At 30.6% G+C, this 24,908-nt stretch overlaps 1 protein-coding gene across 11 annotated transcripts in view; it reads right to left on the reverse strand.

The window, feature by feature from the left end:
* LOC105153659 (A-type potassium channel modulatory protein DPP6) overlaps positions 1-24,908 on the reverse strand; it is a 635,032-nt gene that overhangs the window by 210,236 nt on the left and 399,888 nt on the right. For all 11 annotated transcript variants that reach the window (XM_087408058.1, XM_087408059.1, XM_087408062.1 and 8 more), the window contains one exon: positions 21,284-21,358. In XM_087408058.1, the coding sequence (XP_087264184.1) occupies positions 21,284-21,358 (75 nt within the window). The remainder of the gene's footprint in view (positions 1-21,283; positions 21,359-24,908) is intronic.

Genomic DNA, 24,908 nt, shown 5'->3' on the forward strand with positions numbered 1-24,908 from the left:
TGTATACATAACAATAAACAGTATTATTTGTGTTTTATTTTTTAATTTGATAGAACTTAACTTGATTAGTTAAGATTGTTAAGCATCTGGGTTTTAATTTTTTATTGGATACATTCACTCTTTTTGAAGATAATAGTGACATCTTTCATTAGTTTCTTATATTTCCATATATCGTTTTGTCTTGCTCAAACGCATTTATCTGTCCTTATCTAACATATTGCAACGCCAATCTCTTGCAAGATCAAACACCTACTACTAAACAGAATTATTACTTTGTTTACCATTCCGAATCTTCGCTCAGCGTTCATATATACATGATTTGCAGATTGACAATTTTTTTTTTAAGCTTTTAATCTTAGTTTCATAATCTCAGTATTATTTGTGCGCGTAAAGCTGCAATATCGTTTGATTTATATGAGCTATACGAATTGAAAAAATGTTTTTTTCCGATTTTAGTGTAAAGTCTATTGCAACACTCCTATACTTTGCGTCTACTTTAATCCTGTAAAAGGATTTTTTATTTCGTTCAGTAAATTCGGAGACTTATATCGATTTGCAAAGTCCCGACTTTGACCACTCTAGCATCCCTTTAATACTGCAAGAATGTGACTCGATCGAATGCAAAGCCGGAATTACAGCACGCTAACGTCATCGATAACTATGCCTAAGTATCGCTGGTATATAAATCCTGAATTAGCCGAAGAGCGCGGTATAAATCCCGGATTAAAGCCAGGGCAAGTAGTCTAAGAACTTTGGAGACTTCGTTCAAGGCGACGAGAGTTGGCGAAAGAAAAATTCGACCGTGGAAACGCGTTCCTTGAGCGTCGGCCAAGAACGTCGACGCGACGGTGAAATTCGAGTAATTCATAATTCTAATCGTCCGCGACATAATAGATGACATATTTTCCTTAACGCCGAGTCGAGAAGAATTCAACATTGATAAACGCTATATCATTTAGGAAAAAATATGAGAAAGCATATTCCGAGAACATATCAAATTACATTAATTTGTGAATTTACACTTAGATCATTGTCTGAAAGAGTTTTATCGTTTACCGTAGCTTTTTTAGATGCTGAACACAACTCCGTTTTCCAAATTTTTTTTATAACGTCACAATTTTGAGAAAAATAGCGTCAAAGATGTAAAAAATGATAACTTTGAGGACTTTCATTGGACAGTAAAATTTTTTTCTAAATTTTAATGTTATATATATGTAAAAATATCAATTTTTAACTTTAAAATATATTTGGTTTCGTTTCGATTTAACTTTTATCTTGATAAATCCCATCATGAATAATATGGACGCATTACGATTACAGTAGTTTCACGATCAAGGATAAACTCGCATTTACCTGAAAATGTATCTCTGGAGACAAAACATGCAGCTACCCGTTAACGCTATGTTTGATGTTATCGACGGACTTATCCGTTATCAAAAGATTTTTCAAGCACTTTCAAAAACACTGCAGAAAAAGAAAAAAGAATGTTGTCCATCTCTTAGTTGTTGATTTGTTACATTCCTATCTATTTTTCAGAGTACATATACAAGAGTACGAAAGAGTTGCACAACGCAAAACAAAGAAAAATGAGATAAAAAGAGAATTCTCGGGAAGTAAGCTCGATGAGAGCTTACTCTTCTCGGAAATGCAGGCGGAGAAAAGTTTTATCTCGCGTTTTTTTTTTGTGTGTTATAAGATAACCAATATTATTAAAATTATTATCTTCAAAAAACTTGTACTAATTAGAGAAAAATATTATAAAATATAAAATATAACGTTAGAAAGTTTTATATACTTGTATAATTATATTATATATGTACAATTATTATACATACATATAAATATTATGTAGTATATAGATATAAAATTGAGAAATTATTACATAAATTTATGACAAATACTCAACATCAACAAATCAGCTTTAAAAATAAAAAATCAGTTTAACACATATTATTAGATGGCGATGTTGTATTACAAGGTGTCTGGTAAGTTTTGACAAAGCGCTTGTAGATTAGGGCAGACTAAATTGAGTCAAAAAGTTCTTTACGATTTTATAATTTTCACAATAGTTAACGAGATATTAAATACTAAAACTTGCCGAATTTTGGTTTTCAATAATTTTTTATCAATTTTTTAGTATTACATTTTCTTATTTTTATCAACATGAGAAAATACGGTATTAAAAAATTCTGAAAAAATTTTTTAAAAATTTTCAAAACTTTATGAGAAGGAAATAAACAATTGTCTCTTGTTGTTTTTCTGTAAAGTTGAGAGTATTTGAGTAAGAAATTATTTAAGACCAAAATTCAGCGATTTTTAATAATTAATATCTTGTTAACTATTGCGAAAATTGCAAAAGATTTTTCAACTCAGTCCGTTTTAATTACACACAAGCGTTTTATCAAAACTTATCAGACACCTTATATGTGCACGCGCGCGCGCACGTCTGTGTGTGTGTGTGTGTGTGTGTGTGTGTAAACTTAATATTAACATTGACTCATTGTTTCAATTATTGATTATATCCAAGTTTACTAATCGCAGTTGAAGTATACATACACATACAATAATTTTATTTATTAACACACACTTTAATATAGTTGTCTATTAAAATAAGGATTGTATACACTAATAATTTTGAATATAACGATCATTTATTCATTGTTTTAATTTTTATAATCTATTTTATTAATTTGATAACAGACCGTGTACTGTTTTTATTTAATGACTCATCATATTCAATATTTTTATCATTATGGACTTATTGCGACTGTTATAATGGAAGAATATAATAACCGATAATATTGAACGCATTGCGGAAGATAGAATAAATACTATCTTTACTAACTTTTTGCGTAAATATAAATTGTATAATTTTAACAGTTTTATTATTTTTGTCAAATTTGCGTTTAATTTCTTTATACTTCTTTACATAGAATGACTAATCATAAGGTGAAACGTATGTTCTAAGAATTTGAAATACATAAAAATTTGGCTTGTAGCCCCTTCTTATTTATTTATTGTTTAACACCTCAAAAAAATTGTATATATTATATACCTTAGAAGATTATAACTCTTATCCTCTCCTTTTCAGTAAAATTAGAGATCTATTTTTTATATTATCTTTTATATAAAAATGCGAATAAAACAGCGTGGGATAGACAGAAAATTTTTTTCGTACTTAACGATTATTATCCTGTTGGAACACTAATGACGCAAAAAGCGCGCAAGTAACATATACTATAACTTGTTATTCAACTAAGGGTTTCTCTAATGGTACAAGAAACAGCAAGCTGTTTTCATAATATTCCTTTTGTGTCATCGACGGTCGGGGACTCGTCTATATGAGGTCCTTTATGCGGTCGTATATGAAGTTCGCAGATGCACCTGATATTGTTATCTTAAAGATAAAATGTAGTAAAATATTCTTTAATGTCGCATATCTCATTTAAAATATTTTCTGCACAATAAGAAAAACATCAAGAAATGTCACAATTTATACAATCTTTCCATTAAAAAATACTTATCTTTTAACATGTGTGTGCGCGCGCGCGCGGAAAGAATATTATTTCTAAAATTTATTATGTGTTAAAGATAAAAATAAAAATCTATTGCTTTTAACTCATATACTGTTAAATTCAATTAATATAATATCAAATTATAACCAATTTAAATTATTTTGAATCATTTTTATCTTTACTATCACTGCTCAATATGCCGTTAATTTAATTAATTTGCCGTTAATTAATAAAGAACAATACGTTAACAACTCAAAAACAACTACAAAACAACTCAAGAAAATATACTAAATTTAATTTAAATCTAATTTACTATTTACTAAGTGTGTATATGTGAACGTTATTTACTTTAAAACTAAAGTTATTTAATTTAAAACAAAAATGGATTAAAGGAATGCTGGAGTGAAGACCGAATTTGAACGGCAACAGACATTTTTAGTTCCAAATTAAAAAAGTCGATAGTGACATCTTTAATTCATTTCTTACATTATCGTTCTGTTTCATTCAAACGTATACATCTGTCCTTATCTAATATATTACAACATATTGCAATCTCTTGCAAAATCGAATATCTACTGTCATACATAATTACTGCTTTGTTTACTATTCCGAGTCTTCGCTCAGCATTATACACGTAATCTGCAGATCGACATAAATCTTTCTTCTTAAGCTTTTAATCTTAGTTTCATAAACTCAATACCGTTTGTAAAATACTGGGTGTTAAACTCGTTTTGTCAATATAAGCTATAAAACGTTTGTATTAAGGAAACATATTTAGGGGATACCGGGACAAGTTGTTACACGAGGTAAGTTCTTACAGTTAATTTTTTTAATTACCACAAGCGGCACCACATTATTACAAATTTTTATATATGATTCTTATGTATATATACCTTACAACTTCACTTAGTTTAGCCGCCATATTTAAACTTTAGAAGGCGCTACGTATGTTTTCATGATTTCTATTAACAGTAAATATTTTATTTTACAAATCGCTTGTGTTATTATATATATAAGTTAAAGATATGTGATTAACCTGTATATTTCTTTATATATTTCTTTTATATACATTTGATTAATAACACATTTTGAATCGATATATGTACTGATCTTAGATTTGTATTCTTTCGAATTGAAAATAGAAGGTTGGGGCAAGTTATTACATTTCGATCGGGGCAGATTATTATAGGTAACAACTTATCCCATTTTTTTTCTTCTACAGAATTATGCTTCAATAAATAGACTGCCCAGTTCGTTTCCATGTTTGAAGACAACAATGGACAGCGCCGTATTTGTGTTTACTCCACTTTCACATGTATAAATTACACGGATAATAACGTTAGTGTTTTCATATAAATTTATGCGATATTCATAGACGGGATGCATACATAAGCATATGTGAACTGAAAGAATAGTTCGAAATCAGGTTCATTTCTTTCTATCCATGAGTCAGCAGTCTAGTTATAAAAGTCTGAAGAATGATGCGATTTTACAAAAAAAAAAGATGAACAGAGGATCTGTAAATGTAGAAACGTATGGGACAGCGGCAAAGGAAGTTAAAGATGACCACTTGTCTGTGAGAAAAGTAGCAAATGCATATAATATTAATTTTATGACTTTCCAATGTTAACTTTAATAACTAATTAAAGAAAAAGTTTTTGTAATAATATATTTTTTAAATTTTACATTATAAAATAAATATTTCCTGTGAAGTATTTCGTTTCGTATTTGATTTCATTGTCAATCTTGAATTTGCTTATATATATATATTATATATATATATATATATATATATATATATATATATGAATATTGAAATATATTTATATTTATATATTTCAAATGATATTATAAATGTAACAACTAGCCCCACAGTGGGATAAGTTGTTACAATTTACCTACTGATAAAAAATCTTAATTTTCAGTATTTAAAGACATAAATATAAATCGGAAAAAAATTGAATATCTTTTAAAATTAAAGATGTACTTGAAGCTAATACATAAGTATTCTCATTAATCTAAATATATGCATTAGTACGGAAAAAATTGCTAATCAAAAATTGTATCAACTTGTCCTTCTACACAAGTCTCTTCTACACAAGTGTCAGTTCCATGAATTGAAAAAAATGTAACTTTTTACCTTTTTTTTCGATTTTAGTATAAAGTCCACTGCATCACTTCCAAATTTTGCGTTTACTTTAATCTTATAAAAGGATTTTTTATTTCGTTCAATAAATTCCGAGATTTATATCGATCTACAATGTCTCGACAATTTGTGTCCGATAATCAACATCCCCTTATTAACACATATATTAACATATAGATGTATAAATAACAAAATATCATTTAATTCAAGGGATTGGATTATCACCTGCTCTTTTGATATTTAACAATGTACTGTAGTCCCAGAATAAATTCTGGGGTTGTAACTCCAAAATTAAGAAATTTTAATTTTGATCAACAACTTAATTTAGAAATCAATATTTCATTTTTTATTTTTAAATGCCATTAATAAATAATATTATTTTTATGATGCAATGTGTGTCGCAGAAGTCCCTTTCACCAGCATGATATAAGATAATCCCATCACATCCCCTTATTTTGTACGCTAATACGTTAAACAATCGAAACAGCGTATTCTGTTCACACAGGACAAGCGATTGAAGAGAATCATTCGCGTTATCGCAGATAATCTCTTCGATCATAGAAGGTATAAATCCAACAGATTTGACAGAAATGCTGTTTAATTAATGGTCAATACACCATGGATCGCATGGGATTATGTCTCTGGCGTTTGACGTTATAAAGTTGACGCAAGATATGTAGAGAAGCACGTCAGGGAGGATTTCGGCGACATAGGTATCGATATACGATAGCGCATATGCGCGATTTTAAAAAAATTAATTGGATACGTCGGCGGAGTATAAAATGTAAAGTGGCACGGTCGGCTGTGAATATAATTTCCTCCCTCTAATTTAGAAGGATCCACATTTAATTTCGCAGGCAGTGATCAATTTTAAATTTTTATCGATCAGCGCGACTCGGAGGTTGAGAGAAGAGAGACGACTGGTAAAAGGAAATATTGCGCGTATCAGTGTCGAAAATAAATTATTCCTAATATAGCGACACAACACACACGGTAAAATCAATTGAGCAAATCCATTTATTTAAATGATTCTTACTAATAATAAATAAAAATTATTTCTTTATACATTAGAATTGCTGTTCTATTTACATGAAATTAATACTTTTTGTGTTTTTTACTTTTAAAAATTTCAAGTACAATAGAAATATAGAAAAATTTATAATCTTTTTCATAATTTTTTATTTCATAATTTTCCTTAATATAATAAGCATATAGAGTTTAATTGCATAGGTTTTAATCTTATGATAGAAGAGACCGGAGCAAGTTGTTGAAATTTTTGATTAGTAATTTTTTCCGTACTAATGTATATATTTAAATTAATGAATACCTATGCATTGCTTCACGTACATCTTTAACTAGATAGTTAATTTTTTTCTGAATTATATCTATGTCTTTAAATACTAAAAATTAAAATTTTCTATCAGTAAGTAAATTGTAACAACTTACTCTACCATGCAGCAAGTTGTTACTGAGCTGGGGCAAAATGTTATACACTTACAATACCACACTTTAAATATATTATATAGCAAATTCAAAATTACAATGAAATCCAACTTGAAACATTTCAAAAGGAATATTTATTTTTTAATATAAAATTTACAAAAATATACTATTACAAAATTTTTTTCGTAATTATAGTTATTAAAGTTAACGTTGAAAAGTCATAAAATTGATATTATGCGTATTTGCTGCTTTTCTCAGAGACAGGCAGCCATTTTTAACTTCCTTTGCCGCTGTCGTATAGACATTCTAGATCTGTATATTTATAGATGCTCTGTTTGTCTTTTTTTTGTAAGATCGTTCGTTTTGTAAGGTAAAGACTTACATAACTCGTAAAGACTTACATAATTTTACCATAGATTTGTATAACTAGACTGCTGACTCAATATGACAGAAAGAGATGAATCTGATTCGGAGCTGTCCTTGTTTCAATTTACATATGTGTATGCTTCCCGTTTATGAATATCGCATAAATTTTTTATATGAAAACTAACGTTATTATCCGTATGATTTCTACAAGCGAGAGTGAGTGAACACAAATATGGCGCTCCCCAGCACTGTCTTCAAACATGGAGACAAAGTCTATTTATAGTCTATTTGTAGTCTGTGCATCATTCTATAGAAAAAAAAGAAATTGTTTTTAATGGGGTAAATTGTTATACTGTGTACAACCTACTCTAATTGAAGTGTAACAACCTTCCATTTTTTATTCAAAAAAATACAGATTGAAAACCAATACATATATCGATTCAAACAAAATGTTATTATAATCAAATGCATATAAAAGAAATATACAAAAGGATAATCACATATCTCTAACTTTTATATATATATATATATATATATATATATATATATATATATATACAAGTGATTTATATTGGGTGGATCCATATATTCGTTCGGTTTTTGTTAGTAGTGCAAAAACGGAGAATCATATCATTGATTAAAATTCATTCTTTGTATGAAAAAAAACTTGTTTCATTTTACCTTCAAAAACCGAACGAATATATGGATCCCAATACAATAAAATATTTACTTTTAATAGTGAAAATAAAAAGAAAACATACATAGCGTATGTTCTGGAGTTTAAATATGGCAGCTAAACTAAGTGAAGTTATAGCGTATCATAAGAATCATATATAAAGATTCATAAAAATGTGCTATCACTTGTGGCAATTAAAAAAATTAACAACTTATCCCGTGTAACAACTTATCCCGGTTTCACCTATTACAAATGTTACATTTTTTTAAGAGAAAATTTATTCGTGTATATCTTATTTTTAATTAATAAAAATTACATTGTGCATTTTGCATAAAAAGTATTCAAGTTATTTAAGCTCGCAAATTTTGCGGATGGAAGAAAGTTTGTAAGCATTAATACAGTTATATTCTTTTATTTTAGTAATGAGAAGAAAAAGAGCAAACCAGTACAACTTCATACCTTGCTTCATACTTGGAACTACGTGCCATGGTTCCTTTAAAATAATACGCGACATTCACTTGCACGTAAGGCGTAATACGCTTAATTTATAAAAATAGAGTAGACAGAAGCTCGTGGGGGAACTCCGCGACATTAATAGTGCATAATTTCACAAGGTATCAAAGATATAGCCTGCACCAGATGCCGCTCCTAATATCCGGAATAATGGTGCTACACGGAGAAAAATTCATAAAATGAAATTTTTTACGAAGAAAGAAATAAATAGACGAAAAACTTTTAATTATTTTAAATGAGAAAAATCTCTATTGTGCCCTCCTTTTCATCCTCTATTTAGATACCGCGGTAAATTTAATCTATATAAGCTGTAACTACTATATTTCTACATTTCAAATTTCATTGGGAATTTGTACGAGACAGTTTACATAATTACGTGAAGAGAATTCAATTAGATCAATTTAATTAGTTCACGCATATCAGTCATCATAATGTCGCAAATTCGATAAATTTCAATAAACCAAAATTGTTAAATTATTACAAGTTTATTGCTCGACTGTCACAAATTATTGTGAAATTATCATCCATTAAAACGCAGTAAACAATGGTATTGTTTTTTATTTAATTCGCGTCAGCGTTAAAATACATCTCGTGCGCAGAGACTGTATAATAATAGTCTCATTAAATACTCGCCATGAAATAATTAAAAGCATGTTCGCATCTCAAAAAACAAAAATTTTTTAATTTGTACTTTCAACTAAGGAGGTTGTCGCGCTACTTCCAAGTTAATAAACAGTTTTTTTATTTATAATAATATGTAATATGTAAAACAATTAAAATAATGGAATTAAAAAATTACTAACAATATCTTATGCTATTGTACATAATTCTGATTAATTTTATATGTCATTAAGTATTTTCAAAATAACAGTTGTAAAATGCTCATTTAATGTATGCGTATCGTTCATTTGACATATATTCCAGTTTTTTTCATTGAAGAATATCTTGTAAATTGTACATGAAAAAAAAGATTGCCGCAACAATTTAGATAATAAAATATGGCATAGCATTTTTTTATATGGCTGCAATCAGTTTTTGGTTGTAGCAGCAAATTTTTGTGTTAACCTATCCGCAATGTCAGTATATGATTTTGATAGGCTAACGCAACTAAAAATTTACTGCTACAATCAAAAACTGATTGCTGCAGTCATATAAAAATGCTATGCCATATTTTACTATCTAAATTGTAGCAGCAACCAATCTTTTTTTCAATATAGTTAGTTTAAATAAAACTTTGCGAAAACAAATTTAAGTGTTTACTTTAATTTGAATAATGATTTTAAATTGCTGTCTTATATGCAAGTGTCTCAATTTAAAAGAGAATAATTAAATTAATTTGAATACTAAATGAATTTTTAGTAAATGATTCCTCAAATTAATAATCAAGAATATAATCAATATAAAGGCATGGTATATACAATTATGTAAAGGTAATTGGAATTAATTCTGGATGTAAGTTGCTGATAATCTTTTAATAACACATCCTTCATATAAACTTGAATAATCTTCTAATATTTGATCAGTTCATCTCATACAAACTTAGGACGTTTCGACTCCATTTTTGAGTCATCTTCAGCTTTCGCAATTATAAGTAAAGTATAATTTGATGTAGACTCCAGTAACATAACCGTGGTAGAAATTCAATTCACCTCAATTTACAAAGTGGTAATGAAATAATATCCACCCTATGGTAAGATCATGTTAACTTGGATATAATGTAATTTAAAATATTAACCGACGAGTTCCTCCTACCTTGGTAATGTTGTAGTTAAGAACATATAACACTGGCATCGCTTAGAATATAACTTCACTAATTATTCTTAAAATGTTGTTATCCAGATTCTATATTAGTTATGGTAAAAAGAAAGAAGGATGTCTTTATCGTGTTTAAGTCGAATACATAATTAGAAATCATACATTAAACGTGAAACGACAATGAGAATTAATGACTTTCCTGTGGTTATAAACAATTTGTATTGTATCTGTATTGTTGTTCTTATTTATTAGGTCAATGTAAGATTTTAACATTTCCGTGTTTGTCTTCAAATTTAAGCCATTCGTCTGTATTTCAATAAATATCATCTCTGATATTAAGCGTTTATTGTAATATCTTTCCCTATCTAAGACCTCTATATTATCCCAATCGAAATCGTAATTTTCATCAATCTATGATTTGAATGAATAAAGGATTTCCCATTTGTATATTTTTTGTGTTCCATAATTCTAATTTTTAATTTTCTGCCTATCTGACCAACATACGAATCATCTCAATTCTTACAATTAATTTTGTACACTACATTTCTTTTTTCTTCATTTAACTGATCCTTTTGTACTTTGATAAGTTGATTGAGTTTGTTTGAGCTACAAAAAGATACTTTCTGACAATTATTATCTATTGTATTCTTGAATTTGTTCGCTACTACATCAATGTATGGAACACAAAACCATTTTAATCTATTCTCTTGTACATCATTACAAAATGTTAATTCTTATGTTAATATTATTAAAAATGAAATTTACAGAATAGTCATTTTCCATTAACGTTTTTATAACAAAATTTAAATTTTTCTTATAAAATTCTGGATGAGACAGAAAAAATATTTTATCTACTAAATTAAAGATTATGCTCCTTTTTCGAGAAGTCGGATGTTGAGATAAATAATACAGAAATCTGCCTGAAAACATCGGTTTTTGATCGGTCAAAAATAAATGAGTCATCTTTTAAAATAATTGTTAAGTCTAAAAAATTAATCGAATTACCTCTCACTTCTAAAGTAAATTGTAATCTTTCATGGTATGAATTAAATTTGTTAACAATTGAATTAATTTCTGAATTATTCTAGATATGCAAAGAATAATGTCATCCACATACTATCCACGTATAATAAAACGGTAATTGAAATTCTATTTTCTCAAGTACTCAACTTTCCAATTCATACATTACTAAATTAGCTATTACAGAGATCGATGGTGAACCCATTAGTGTTTTATAGTTCTGTTTATAATATTGATTATCAAAAGTAAAAAAAGGATGAATTCAGAATTATACCAATCGCTTTTAAAAATTCTTCCTTTGGAAAGTTATAGTTTTTATTGATGTAATTCCATCTTTTTGACAAAGCTTCAATAATCAAATTATGTGGAATATTAGTAAACAATGATCACATCTAATGAAATTAAAATATAACCCTGATCAATCTTAATATTTTTTAATTTATGTATTAATTCAACATTATTTTTAATGTTATTAGAGATCCTTGGAATACTTTCAACAATCAACTTATGTAAGCGTGTCGCCAAATTATAAAATGTGCTATCTATCGAAGATATTATAATTCTATAAGTACAATCTTTTTTATGAACTTTCGGTAATGCATACGCTCTAGGAATATTGCCGTCATTAACGTACAATTTTTTGTAAAAGTCGTCCGAAATGATTTGAGTTTTTTCTATCTCGATAACATATCTCTCAGTTTTAAATTTATCATATTGGTTGGATCTTTAAATATTTTCATGTATGTGTTTTCATTAAGCATTGCTTTAACTTTTTCAAAGTAAAGGTCTTTGTTTAATACTATCATAATGTTTCCTTTATATACATACTAGTATATCCTTTATATACATAATAGTATTCGACTCGAACACGATAAAGACATCCTTTCTTAATATATAATAATGTATAGAATATGGATAACAATATTTTAAGAATAATTAGTGAAGTTATATTCTAAGCGATGCCAGTGTTATATGTTCTTAACTACAACATTACCAAGGTAGGAGGAACTCGTCGGTTAATATTTTAAATTACATTATAATGATACGGTAAAAGTCAATGAAATTTTCTAGATACTATTTATATTATTAACTTTTGTATTACATATGTATTATAAACTTATTTTATGTTTCATCAAACGCGAGAATCCGCTTAATATCTTTTATTTTCAAATTTCAAAATATATTTGTATTTCACGTAATTTAATTAAATTTAATGAGATATTGAGTAGCAGTGGCCTACAAAACTAAAAATAACACAAAAATGAGTATAATTTGACATTATGAATTTAACAGTGCAGCGATCAGCTTGAGCGTCCTACATAATTATTTTAATAATGCAACAAAATTATTTTCAGATCTATATTTAACTAAACTTTTAGATACTTCAGCAAAATCTTTCTTTCTGTGTATCAAAATGATTTGTGATTTTTCTCAATTCTATTTCTCTATCGAGCTAAATATCCATAAACGATTTCATTCTAATTCACTATGCACGTGTCTAATCCATCAAGTCCCATCACGTTATATTGAGAGGACACCGGCAAATCGGTAACGAGATAAACCAGCGATTTCTCGGGGGGCGATTACTGTACTCGCGCTCGCTTACGGATAGCGCATAGTCCCTCTTCGGAGATCCAGATGGTCCGTCTGGGACATAATTCAGGATTTCGCGTACGCCGGTAACAGCGACAACTGTGAACCGTTGGAGACCAGAGCGAGGCTACGCACATGCATAGGTCGGCGCATACAAAGGAGCGGATGAAAGGACGACGAGGTGAGGAAGTGGGAGGATAGGAGGGGGAGCAAAAGGGGGTTATGGTAGCGGTAATGTATGCAATTGAACTGACCGGCGTGCACGACGGATGGTTGTTAGTCGGTCATGGGCAGTGGCGTTCAGGACGCGGCAATGGTTCCCGTGGTCCAAGTAGCGAACGCATGCAGGGATGAATGGAGCGACAAGGACTATCGCGTACAATTGTAGAATCCCGCATGGCACAGCCGCGTTGGGTATTATATGGTGTTTAGTTTGCTACAATGCTCATGCCGTGATTTAAACTACTGTTTCTACTTCTCTTTCTTCGTGTTCGCATGATCACGTCGAATTAATTTGGTCGTGCCTCGTTAAACACAGTCGACAATAATTCATGAAATGGAGCTAGCCGAGCGAATGGACGAAAATTAAAACGCATTTTATCTATTGGAATACTGTTTGTGCGTAGAATTTTAGCTTGTATTTTAATATATTTTTTCCTCCTTTTTATGTGTTGACTACGACATTATTGCAATAATTGAGACGGTTAATATGCCATTTAAAACGTTTTAAAGAAATTTTGAAAGTAAAAGATTTCATGTTACTTTATATAACGAGAAAGGCGAATAATATAGTAGAGATTAATGTTATTTATTATACAAAAGAAGTGAGATTGTTTTTTCTATAAAATAAATTTCCCGCGCATTTTATTACAACCATGATTCTCACGCAAAACACGCAGACTTTAAATACGACCTGAATACCAAAGTAATTCGCCAGGTCACGGCAAAATGCGCAGATTTTAAGGTAAATCCTTGAAAAAAAATATACATAAATAAATCCTATGCAACCATTGGCGACAGCAAATTAGCAGCTTAGTCTTGAAATGCAACGCAGACATGCGATGCAGGTCGTTTTAATGTCTAGGATTAACATTGTTATTATAAACTTTATATTAAAGAAGTATTTGATACAATTTTAAAATTTACTGTAGTCCAGAATGCTGGTTCATAAACTAACTAAAATAGGTAATCTTTAACTCTGCAATAAAAATGATTTTTCCATTTTCAAGATAATATTATTATTCCATTTTCTCCAAGATAATATTTAATTGTGCGCGTATACTGATTGTGAGAGAAAATCATTTGATATTTGTAATAATAATTGCGTGATAAAATAATAATAAGAGCTCCATTTTTATAATTTATCAATGCTATAATGTTACACTATAAAAAATAAAATGTTAATTTTAACTTAAAGACATATAGTGGAGTATTTGAGAATTGCAAAAGTATTAAAATTAACATTTTTGCGTGTCTTTTTAACTTTTTTGTATGTCTTAGAAAATCCGCTATACGTCCTTAAGTTAAAACTAATGTTTTACATTTTTTCACAAGTAATAATAATTATACAATACTATTTATAATTCTATACGTCAAAAAAATATATCGCTTATTTGCTACAATAACACAACAAAAAACTTTTCCAAAATACACTCAAATATTCTAAATTATTAAAATTTTAAAATATTAATTTTTAAATTTTGATATATTGTATAATAATTCATTATAAAGAAATAAAATTATGTTCTTTTATAATAATATATATTTTTTTCTTTTCCGTTCTTTTCTTCAAGCAAAAAAATTACAGTTTTCTTAATTATGTCATTATTGTAGCAAATGAACGCTATTGTCTCGCGAATAATGTATAATTTTATATTGTTTTCGGGGAAAATAACAACTATATTCTTTTCTGCACATAAAACTGTAAATATAATTATTATTACTTTATAATATTATAACAGCAATAACTATAAAAATGGAAGTTTTAATCATAATCATTTTATAATGCAGTTACAGCAAATACTTAAACTTTTATCAATTTTTCTTTCAGTAGAGGGTCTACGCATTGAAAGATTTTATTTGAGTTGCAAATGCATTGAAAAAAGTGTGATTGGGTTAATTGGAAATCTAGTAGATTCAACCAGTATGTCTATTGAAAAACAGACAAATCAGAATTCTTGTAAGAATTACCGGATGAATTTGATTAATTCCTTCCAGTTAAATCTACCAAAATCTCTTGTTGATTGAATAAATTTTTTTCATTATCTATATCAGAATTTCTTATTAATCGAGTATTGCTAAGCAAAACTTACAAAGCAATATATAATTACAAAAATTCAAATTAACTATTATACATCTTCAAAAACTTTTGGATATTTCTCAAAAAAATTCCATTAGCAGAGAAGAGAAGACGTTTTCTCATCAGTCGTGCCACATATTGGGTTGGAGGAAAAGTTCTGCGGATTTTATAATAGGTGATACTAATGTTACAAAAAATAGATATGTGTCATTCAAATGCCAGTCTGCACATTTTTTGACAAGTCGCAAACATTACGCTTGACATTTGGCAGAAGTGTATGTTTTGGTCGGACGTGTCTTGCGGGTACGACATACAAGTGAAAGAGCAAAAATTGCATTTTCGTCATATTTTGCTGTTTTTATTCTGTAAAGGCCATAAAGTGGCGGATGCTAAGCGTGAAATATGCGACGTATATGGTGCCTCGGTCTTAAGCGCGAACACATGCGAAAGATAGTTTGCCCGCTTTCTTTCGGAGAATTTAATCTCCAAAATGCATTACGCTCTGGACAACTAAATGCTGCTAACGACAATCAATTCCTGGCTGCAGTGAAGAATGATCAACACTTAACGACTCCAGAGATTGCGGAGCGCTTCGGCATTCATCATACAACCGTGCGGACCGATTGAAAAAGCTTGGCATGGTGAAAAAGACCAATGTACGGGTGTCGCATGAACTGACCGAAAAGAACATCATGGACCGGAATTTGATGTGTGAGTCTCTCCCGAAACAAAACTCTTTAGACCCATTTCTGAAACGGATCATCACTGGAAACGAGAAATGAATTGTCTACAACATCAAGCAGCAGAAGTCATGGTGTGGTCCGGGCAAGTCTTCAAAAACGGTAGCGAAACCTGATTTGCATCCGCAGAAGATGATGTTCAGCATTTGGTGGGATTACAAGAAATCTGTTCTTCGAATTACAAGACAGGGCTAAATAATAGATTCGAAAAAGTACTGCGTCCAGTTCGACAAATTGCACAAGGCACCAGGTGAATAAAAAGGGTGTAAGTTTTTCATCAATAACAATGCCCAACCACATACTTCTTTCATCATGAAAAAAAAGTTGCAGAGCTTTGGCTAAGAAATGATCCAGCACCCATCATATTCGCCGGACCTTGCACCGTCCGATTACCACTTGTTTCGCTTGCTGCAAAACAAGTCTTGATGGTCAATGGTTCGATTTAATGGAGGCCGTTCGAAATCATCTCGCTGATTTTTTTCGTCCAAGGATTTTACGAGAACAACATTAAAGCCCTAAGCGTTGGTAACATGTAGATCAAAACGGTCAATACATTATTGATTGAATAAATTGTTATAAATGTCGATTTTTTGTTTAAATTTTATACTAAAAACCCGTAAAACTGTCCAACCAATATTACTTTGTTCCACTTCCTTTCTTTTTAATCCCTTTCTAGTGGTGGATCAATGAGGGGGAGGGGAGGCATGGGAATCATGACTCCCCTCTTGGAGTTTCCTTTTTAAAAATTAAAATGTTACATATATTTTTAATATTTCTAAAATGCTTAATCACAATTTTGATATTCCAAAAATATTTTTTAATTTAAGAAACTCATAGATTCTTGCGGCTTAAGGCTTACCGCTCTATTGTAGATACCGTGTTATGCAGTGTAATGCGAAAATTACTAATTATAAGATTACTTAAAATATTACTGCCTGCCGATAAGTATCCTGCTGAACAAAGTTTTTTAACTCTTTGGTATTTGACAGTTTGATTAAGAAATCGTATAAATGAAAAGAAACTTTTGGAGTTTGCGTTGTTACATACAAAACAGAAATTGTTAAAGAAGCAGTGTTGAATAGGTTTACCAGAAATACAAAATATATATTAGATATATTATTGTAAAGCCAGAATCAGACTGCGCATTGAAAATTGAGATTGAAGAGATTGAAGATTGAAATTTGACTAATGAAAACAAAGGAATTTTAGCTCCTATTGTTTGGATTAGTCATATTTCAATCTTTCAATCTTCAATCTCAATCTTCAATACGTAGTCTGATTCCGATCTAAAATTTTATGCATATATATATTTTTTTGTTGATATTATAATTTTAAATAAAATGTTTCATGAATTAAATAATATTTACATACTTTTTCAATGTAATGTTAATGATAATTCAAACAATCTATCTTTCCATATTTGACTTTAAAAAAAATTTCGCTTGCAGCGCGCAAATTTAATAATAACTAATAATGACGAAAAGATACAAAAATGATGTAAAGTAATTAAATTTTCCTATTTCTTTGTTATTCATTCGTTACAATTGGCGCATGATATTTCAGAAACCCGCTAATCCAAAACTCAACCCTAAAATAAATTCGCCAGTAGCATCTCCTTCCCCTTGACAAATGTCTGGATCCGCCAATACTTTTTGCCGATATAATTTTAAATAAAACATTTCCTGGATTATATAATTATATAATATTTTTTCAATGTAATATGCCAATAGTAATTCAAATATTCTATATTTTATATTTGACCTTGAAAAAATTTCGTTTGCAGCACATCAATAGCTCCGCCTTGACTTCTGGATCCTCTGTCCCTTTCAAATTTCTAATCTGTTCGGACAGATCATAGTACGACTTACAATTAGTCCGTCCAATTGAACTTGCCTTAATTATTTCACTGTAATGGATTTCACTTCAGTACAGAATGCAACGCGCACGATAACATGATCATGCGATATACGATACAAAACAACATAGTATTCACTCAACTCGCGCCGATTTGAACAATAATAAAACTGCTAGGATACTCTTAACCAGAATTCTGGTAATGTTGCATATGTCTAATAAATATAATCAGAAATATTATAAATCCAACTGAAAAATATTGAACAAATCCTTATAGTATAAGCTATCGAATGTTTTAGTTATGAAATCTTGCGTCCTATTTATAATAACCAAAAATTCTGCTAGATTTAACTAAAATACATTTAACCATATACGTTTTGTTGATACAATCAAATCATTTTTCTCAGTGTGAAATATACGTATGTTCATTCCGATAATGTTCGAAATATTATTTTAAACGAATCCTGCATGTTGTCGGATTAAACGAACTTTGCACCACTTTGACTATTACGCGACCTGACCTTAATTCATTTAAGCTTATCCGAATTCATTCGCTCGGATGTGGGCGCACGGTTTCAGAGATTTCAACTCAAGCTCCTTATAATTACTAGTCTTTGGAAGTTTAAGCAGTTTCCTACCAACGTACAGTCAAACCACCTGACGAACGGGTTCACTGAGTGACGAAGAACGGAGGTGAAGGTACGAGTTGAGAGAATGAAATGTTTATCGCAGTCATTCCGTTCGGCAATATAATTAACTTCCGGATAGTCCTACGTACCTTGTTTCCGTGATTACTTCACTATGCAGTTCAATATTTACTCTCTCGAAAACTTCACTCACGTTTATAACATAAAGCAAAACTTATTTTGATATAATCGTAGGATATCTACTTATATTTTTTTAAATTTTACAGTTTAAATTTTTTAAAATTTTATAATTTACAAAATATGCTTGATTAAAATTTTGAATTCATAGAATTAACACGATTTGGTATTTAAGTCAAATATATCCAATAACAATAATCTACGGAAAAAATAATATTAAAACATCAAAAAATTTAGCTAAATACAAAGCGCTAAAATAGTTTTGTTGAACTATCAAAATAATTATGTAGGACGCTCAAGTTGATTGCTAAAATATCAAAATTTTTTTGTAGCACTACTCATTATGCTTGAGTTACATAATTATTTTAATGATCCAACAAAATTATTTTCAAATCTATATTTAATTAAATTTTTAGATATTCCAGCACACTCTTTCTCTTATATACAAAATCGTTCTCTCTGTATATTTTCAATTAGAATATTAGGCATTATTATTTCAACAAGTATCAACTCTTTAATATTTCTCATTAAACATATAAAATTGAATGGATTATTTCGTAAAAAAAGTAGTATACAAAAATTTTCAGAATACGTTTTAAAATGTCAAAGAAAGAAAATAATAAGACAATGAATTTGTTAATTATTTTCTTTCTTCAAAATTGAGACATTTGTTTAACCAAGACATAAATTAACTTGCCATTTACTTGAAAGGAAAGAATCGTTATTAAAAAAAACCCTTTCATTAATATTAATTCTTAATATCTTTGGGTCATTCGTGTCCTGTGCATTTTTTTTTCTTTGAAATACTAAGAGCACTTGATCAAATACCCATCTCTTTCCTAAAAAAGCCTGGCATTTAAAGGACAAGTTTTGTGCGTTGCCGTTTTCAATTCGTGTGTATCCTATAATTGGCATAACTCCAAAGTTTACCTCTGGTTCACAAATGACCCAACATACACATGTAAAAAGTGTTCATTTTTTGTAACTAAAAAATTTTATTTTTTTCTTTATTTTCAACTAATCGATTGTATTGCAAGAATATTTCGCGAATTATTAAAAAAGAATTTAACCCTAGAACAACATATTAGCCCTTAATAAACATGATTTTTAGCTTTGTGCTAAATGTTGTCAGTAATATTATATATTATGTTGTCTATAATGTATAAAGAACATTTTCCAATTATAATTATATTTTTTTAATAAAATAGTAATAAAAAAATTTTGATATTTGTTTAAGATGCAATATATCTTTAATTTACAGTCATTCATGCATATTAAAAACACATTACTTTTATTAGGTGTACAAATAAGTTTCCGCCGTTTGACAAAAGACGGCGTCACTAGCAAGCTATGGTTAAAATTATCTGATGTAAAACATTATATCGTAAGGTTGAACATCTGTCAACAACATAACCTTGAAATACTAGCGATTTTGTATCAGCATCATATATCTTTTTTTGTGCGAAAATGCCGAGTTTTGAGCCGAATAAGCGTCATTTGCGGGAACTTTTGATTTACTTCTTTAATTTGAAGAAATTTGCAGCTGAGGCTCATCGATTGCTTGTAGAAGCATATATATGAGGCTGCCTTAAGTGAGAGAAGTTGTCGTGAATGGTTTCAAAAATTTAAGAACGGTGAATTTGACGTCGAAGATAAAGAACGTAGCGGAAGGCCGAAAGTGTACGAAGACGCGGAATTGGAAGTATTATTGAATGAAGATTCGTGCCAAACGCAAAAAGAACTTGCACTTACATTTTGACTTACTTCAATAAAACATTATGTATCTATATATGTTCTTTCATAAATGCTTAATTTTTGATAAAAAAACGGCGGAAACTTATTTGTACACCTAATAGGTACTCAATAACTAAATTTTTTGAACAGTCGACACTTGAACTATCTTTTCTTTTTGTAGTTTGGAATGTCAATTTTATTTTTTTTTAATATTTTTGTTTCAGAGTTTTACATTTTTGTATAAAACAGTGCATTTTTTCACTTTGTTAACTGTATTTAGTTATAATAATTTATCTACAATTTGTTATGAATACACAATTATACAAATATTTTCTAAAGATATGAAAATATATGTAAAAATTGTTTAATTATTTTTATATACCTGTAAAAGTGATGAAAATTAATCCAGAATACGAATGACCGAATGTGTGTAGTAAGGGTACCCAAAACTAAAGTGTGTACTAAGGGTTGGCGCTCATAGTCTATCGTTGAGTTTATTACCTGGGCATCAGACATGCAAAGTCAGAAATTGCCTATTCGTAAGGTTGAGTCGGGGACAATTACATTGCGCTGCTGTAATCCTCATTTGCATGCATATGTTTTGGAGAAAAGCTGCGTCATCAACATAGAAATTATCATCATGTCATCAAAGATTTGCAGATTCGTAATTTTAATTAAGTAATATATCATAGTGTCCGCGTTTTGTCGTGCAACTACATTTTTCTACTTGGCATTAACGTGACGATAATGCACGCGCGCGCTTTCCATTATTTCGTTTCATCAAAAATTTAAAAGCAAAACTCACCTTCTGGTAATTGAGAGCGAGCAATAGGTACTTCCTATCGGCAGATAAATGGTGATCAAAACTCGACAGTAAATCCTGAAAGAACAAAATACCAAATCATTTATAAAATAAAAGTAATCAGGTTGGAATACAATTTCATAGTTCGATTCAATAAAGTGTAAAATGTGTAACGAATGAAAATATCAAAAACACAATATACAAAGAAATGGGATTCACAAAAATAATATTAATTCACAATTTAACAGAATTAATGAATTCAATACATTTAATCCGCAAATTATGCAATCTGTTCAAAACTTCTGTCTCGCAAAAACGTTTATAGGCAACTTATATTCGATTTAATTAAACTTACTTATATTTGATTTAATTTTAAAAAAACGTTAAAAATATGTAGCATTCGCCTCTAGAGAGTTAACGTTAAGAGTCTTAACGTTAAATTCATATCGTGTAAATCGATCGCAGCCTCGTCGAAGCAATTAAGAATTAAAGTAAACATGATTGTTACTTATTAAAAATATGATACAGGAGTATAACTGTTATCTTTACAAACCAACGTTGCGCGATAAAAAAACAAATAATTAGTTAGTTCCAGTAATAAGGAGAACAACGTAAAAGTAGAAAATTTCTCGTTCTTGCGTGTCAGGCAGTAATCAGTGTCAAAGAACGTGAGGTCGCGCTTGCCCGACGCGGTGCAAATCGCAGACAGAGCTTATCGCTTATTACGCTTATAAAACGAGTCGTTAGCGAAATGAACACGGAATAGACTGCAAATGCGAGATGACGACCGCGTCAAAAGTGGCTTTGTGCTGCCGCGACGACCCGGAACGGTTTGTCGAAATCATGGCGAGTAAATTACGATCACGTGATACGGACCACCGAGATTGTTGAATGAGCTACGACGACCCGACTAATGGAATGACCATCGTTGAGCGAAGTCGCGCATTCGAACGAGACAATCGTTTCGAGTTGCTCGGCGGATGATCGAACTGGCGATCATTCCACTTAGCCGTCGCAATCATAATACGATAACTAGCGGCCGACAACTACCATTATTACTTTAATATGGCAAGTTTATTCGCGTGATAAACGAGACTAGCGGATTGCGTCTTTATGCATTGTTGCTCGGATACATTAACATATATGTATATACATTGAAATTCAAGCTTTAAGCGTTCTCTACAGTTTTTCTATTCAAAAGCTTGTTCATGTGACGATTAAGGGGATGCTGGAGCGGCAGCCGAACTTGATCGAGGTAGATAGTAGATTTTTTAAATTCCAAATTCGATAATAGTGACATCTTTCATTCATTTCTTATATTATTACAAACCGTTGTGTCTCACTCAAATGCATTTATCTGTCCTTATCTAATTGCAACGCCATCTCTTGATCGAACACCTACTAGACACAATTATTACTTTGTTTACCGTTTCGAAGTCTTCGCTCAGCAAAGACTGTTGTATGCAATATTGTCGTGTGTGCAATACGCTGCGTGCAATATTGTTGTGTGTGCAATATTGTTGTATGCAAACGAAGCTATAGGCAATCGTTTTTGTAAGCATACGAAACCCTCCTCATTTACAAATCGATATAAATCTTTTTTTTAAGCTTTTAATCTTACAATTAGTTTCATAAACTCAGTATTGTTTGCGCGCAATACGTTTTATGCTACACTGTCGTTTGATCCATACGAATTATAAAATTTCGTATTAAGGAAACATCTACGATAAGCCATGATCAGACTATGCATTGAAAATTGAGACTGAGATTAAGATTGAAATTAAGATTGAAGCTCGACCAATAAGAACAGAACAGGCCGAGATTGCAAATTGAAATATAGGGCTCCGTCTATTTTTCCAATCTTCAATCTCAATCTCAACCAATAAGCTGCCAGTATTTCAGTCACGTAGTAACTAACCTCATCAAATATATTGTATATATACAAATAATAAGTTATGAAGGGTTATAAAAAGTACAAACACAGCACAATTAAAACGTATAAGTGCAATTAAATGCATATTCAATAATTGTTATTATGTGTGGTTCTAGCTATCCCGATATTCTTCCTAATCTCTACCTTATCTGTTATTAGATATAATTCATAGTGTAATTGAGCAATCTTCAATCTTAATCTCAATCTTAATCTCAATTGTGGGATTGAACCAACTTACTTGGGAAATTCAATCCTGATTATGCCCATGGTCTTCGGATGAACGCAACTGTGTAGTCGTGCACCTTCGCAACAGAATTTAAAAAAACCGCCAAAATCAAAAGACTGATCCGCACACCGCGCGCGACATTATTCGCGTATCGTTCTGCCTCGCACGCTCACCAGCGCTCTCGAACGCCGCCAGCGCGTCGCCATGTCATACGTATTCCAAGTATTTGAGGCAAATCGCCACCTCTAGGGAAGGAATAGATAAAGGGTGGGTAGTCCATCCGGATGAGACCACGAGCATAATCAGTATTGAACTTCTCAGGTAAGTTCGTTCAATCCCACAATTATGCCTTATGTTGTCTCGTCCGGATGGACACAACTGTGTAGATGTTCAAAGATGCGATTTGCTGGAAACTGAAATATAAACTTGTTTAATTACGAAGCTTCCCTTATCTCTTTCTTCGACATTATACAAGGTCCCATTTTAATCGATCACCTCAAATATCTCTTGAACAATGCATTTTAACGAAAAATATTTCCGACAAAAGTTTTGGGACTTTGAGGGGACATAAGATGGTGGATTAGTTTGACTTTGGGTGGCATCGTCAAGGTCAGAGCAAGGTCACTTTGAATTTTTTAAGCGGAACTCCCCATTTTGTATTACGTATTCTTGTAACTTATGTCAGAATCTCTCATTTTGTATTACGTATTCTTGTAGCTTATTTCGAGAGCTTCCCAAAACACTATAATTAAGCTCATTTTCATTAAATACTTTTCGAGTTATAAGGGTTGCAAGTTACAGCACCGCCGGCATTAGCATTAGCGCAAGATACCCGACCGACAATTAAAACCTCTTAAATGTTGTTCAGAATCATGTTCTGAGTAACATTTGTCAAGTTCAAAGTCGTTGGAGATTGTACTTCTTATTTTTATTTTTATGTAGAAATGAATTTTTAGTGCAAAAATAAAAATAAGAGGAACAATCTGCATGACTTTGATCTTGACAAATGTTATCCAGGTCATGATCCTGAACAAGATTCAAGAGATTTTATCCGTCGATCGGGCATCTTGCGTAATGCTAATTCCGGCGGTGCTGTAACTTGCAAGCCTTATAACTCGAAAGCTCTCGAAATAAGCTACAAGAATACGTAATACAAAATGGGAGATTCTGTTTAAAAAATTCAAAGTAATCCTATTCTGACCTTGACGACGCTACCCAAGATCAAACCAATGACACCATCTTATGTGCAATGATGATCTTATGTGCACCTTCAAAGTCCCAAAACTTTTGTCAGAAATATTTTTCCTTAAAATGCACTGTTCAAGAGATATTTGAAATGATTGATTAAAATATAAATTTCTTTAATTGTAGACTCTGATAAAGAAGCAAGAAGGGCTGGGATAGCTGCCTGAAGTACTAGGCGTTCTTTAAATGCTTCCATGATAACTTCGCGATCCCCAGAAAAAGCG

This window comes from Acromyrmex echinatior, chromosome 7 (assembly GCF_024713525.1).
Source record: "Acromyrmex echinatior isolate Ae372 chromosome 7, ASM2471352v2, whole genome shotgun sequence".
In the NCBI taxonomy this organism is placed as follows: domain Eukaryota; kingdom Metazoa; phylum Arthropoda; class Insecta; order Hymenoptera; family Formicidae; genus Acromyrmex; species Acromyrmex echinatior.